Consider the following 1,657-nt stretch of genomic DNA (forward strand, 5'->3'; position numbering starts at 1 on the left):
AATCGACACAATTTCGTTGGAGTGACTGGGGTTACCAGCTTCCCGAGACTTAAGGAGCAGACGAAGCCGGTCTACCAATTCGTTGGGATCGTCCCAGTACACGTAATCCGTTCGTTCGTCCTTGGCAGCGGTCATGTACCGCGGTACTATACCTTTGCCCGTTACAGAGGGCTGTTCGATCAGTTTTGCAATAACGTTATTAAATTTGAAACTCTTGCTCTTACGAATTTCACCATCAGGTTTATAGTACTTTCTATGTGAATTTGTCATTAAAATAATGTTTTTGTAATTGTCCATGTTATCCTGGGTTATACTAATCTCGTCAGGTACCTTCCTGAATAACAGTTCGATCAAACCCGCAGTTTTCAAGTAAGTCGTATCACCTACATGGATTCGATCACCCTCAAAGCTGATGGGCGAATCGCCTATCATCAATTTGTTCTTGGCGAGTTTACGCACACCATAGGCGGTATCCAATTGTTTATTCTCACTCGATAGCAGCATATCGAGATACCGTTGCATAGGATCGTTATGATCAACGGGTACGTCTGCGTCATCGTTATCTCCTTCATCTTCGTCATCATGTTTACCTTCTTCCTTTTCTTCCTCTTCTTCTTCGAAAGAATCATTCTTTAGCGACTTGAAGGATTCATCTGCCGATCTAAACGTGTTATCTCCTTCATCTTCGTCATCTTAAAGCTGATGGGCGAATCGCCTATCATCAATTTGTTCTTCGCGAGTTTACGCACACCATAGGTGGTATCCAATTGTTTATTCTCCCTCGATAGCAGCATATCGAGATACCGTTGCGTAGGATCATTCCGATTAACGGATACGTCTGCGTCATCGTTATCTCCTTCATCTTCGTCATCGTCATCTTCGAATCATTCTTTAGCGACTTGAAGGATTCATCTGCCGATCTAAACGTATCATCCGCTTCTACGTCTTGCTTTACTTCATCCTTAATCTCGTCCTTGATAAGATTACGGTCAGGCCGAGATGCAGTCACTGGTTTCTGCAGTGGAGTGACTACCGGTTTCAAAACCTCACTCATCGTCTGTTCGACGTTCTCTCTACCCAATTTTAGCATTCTATGCTTTTTGCGAATCGCATCGCTGGCTTTAGCGATTTGGCGTAAAACGTCTTTTTGCTCCCGAAGTTTTCCGCGTTGCATGTTTTCGCTGCCGAATCCAAAACGTTACTGCATTCACTTTTTTCAATGATCACTCATTTATGCTCACGAAGCAATCGAATCCTTTTCTGTATCTACCTCCGTCGAGGTCGCTGTCCTTGTCGATCACGAGAAACCCATACTTATCACCGTTCCAGCATGCCGAACACAGGTCTTTAAACCGTGCGTAAGTCATATCAGTGTTTACATGGTCATCGTAAACATGCTTAAGATTCATTTCATCCTGCTTAAAGAGCCGTGTTTACATGGTCATCGTAAACATGCGTAAACATGAGATTCATTTCATCCTGCTTAAAGAGTACCAGCAGATTAGCATTGTCCCGTACCAGATGTTTGGGAATGCGAGCGTACGTTTGACAGAAATAGAAACAGTCAACGTCCCTGTGCCGTCCCATGCTGAAGAAGGCTCTAATGTTATCTTGCTTCTCGCAGGCAATGTCGTCGTAAATAATTATCGAGTTTCGA

The 1,657-nt window shown here is 43.6% G+C and overlaps 1 protein-coding gene across 1 annotated transcript; it reads right to left on the minus strand.

The window, feature by feature from the left end:
* Positions 1 to 9: 9 nt before the first annotated feature.
* LOC107266467 lies at positions 10 to 1,394 on the minus strand (the record flags this gene model as incomplete). The annotated part of the gene is made up of 2 exons (XM_015736969.2): positions 921 to 1,394; positions 10 to 661 (listed from the first exon to the last, which is right to left on the minus strand). Coding segments are annotated over exons 1-2 (906 nt in total), but the record flags the coding sequence as incomplete, so codon positions are not given.
* Positions 1,395 to 1,657: the final 263 nt, after the last annotated feature.

Source organism: Cephus cinctus, unplaced genomic scaffold (genome assembly GCF_000341935.2).
Source record: "Cephus cinctus unplaced genomic scaffold, Ccin1 Ccin1_scaffold0317, whole genome shotgun sequence".
In the NCBI taxonomy this organism is placed as follows: Eukaryota; Metazoa; Arthropoda; class Insecta; order Hymenoptera; family Cephidae; genus Cephus; species Cephus cinctus.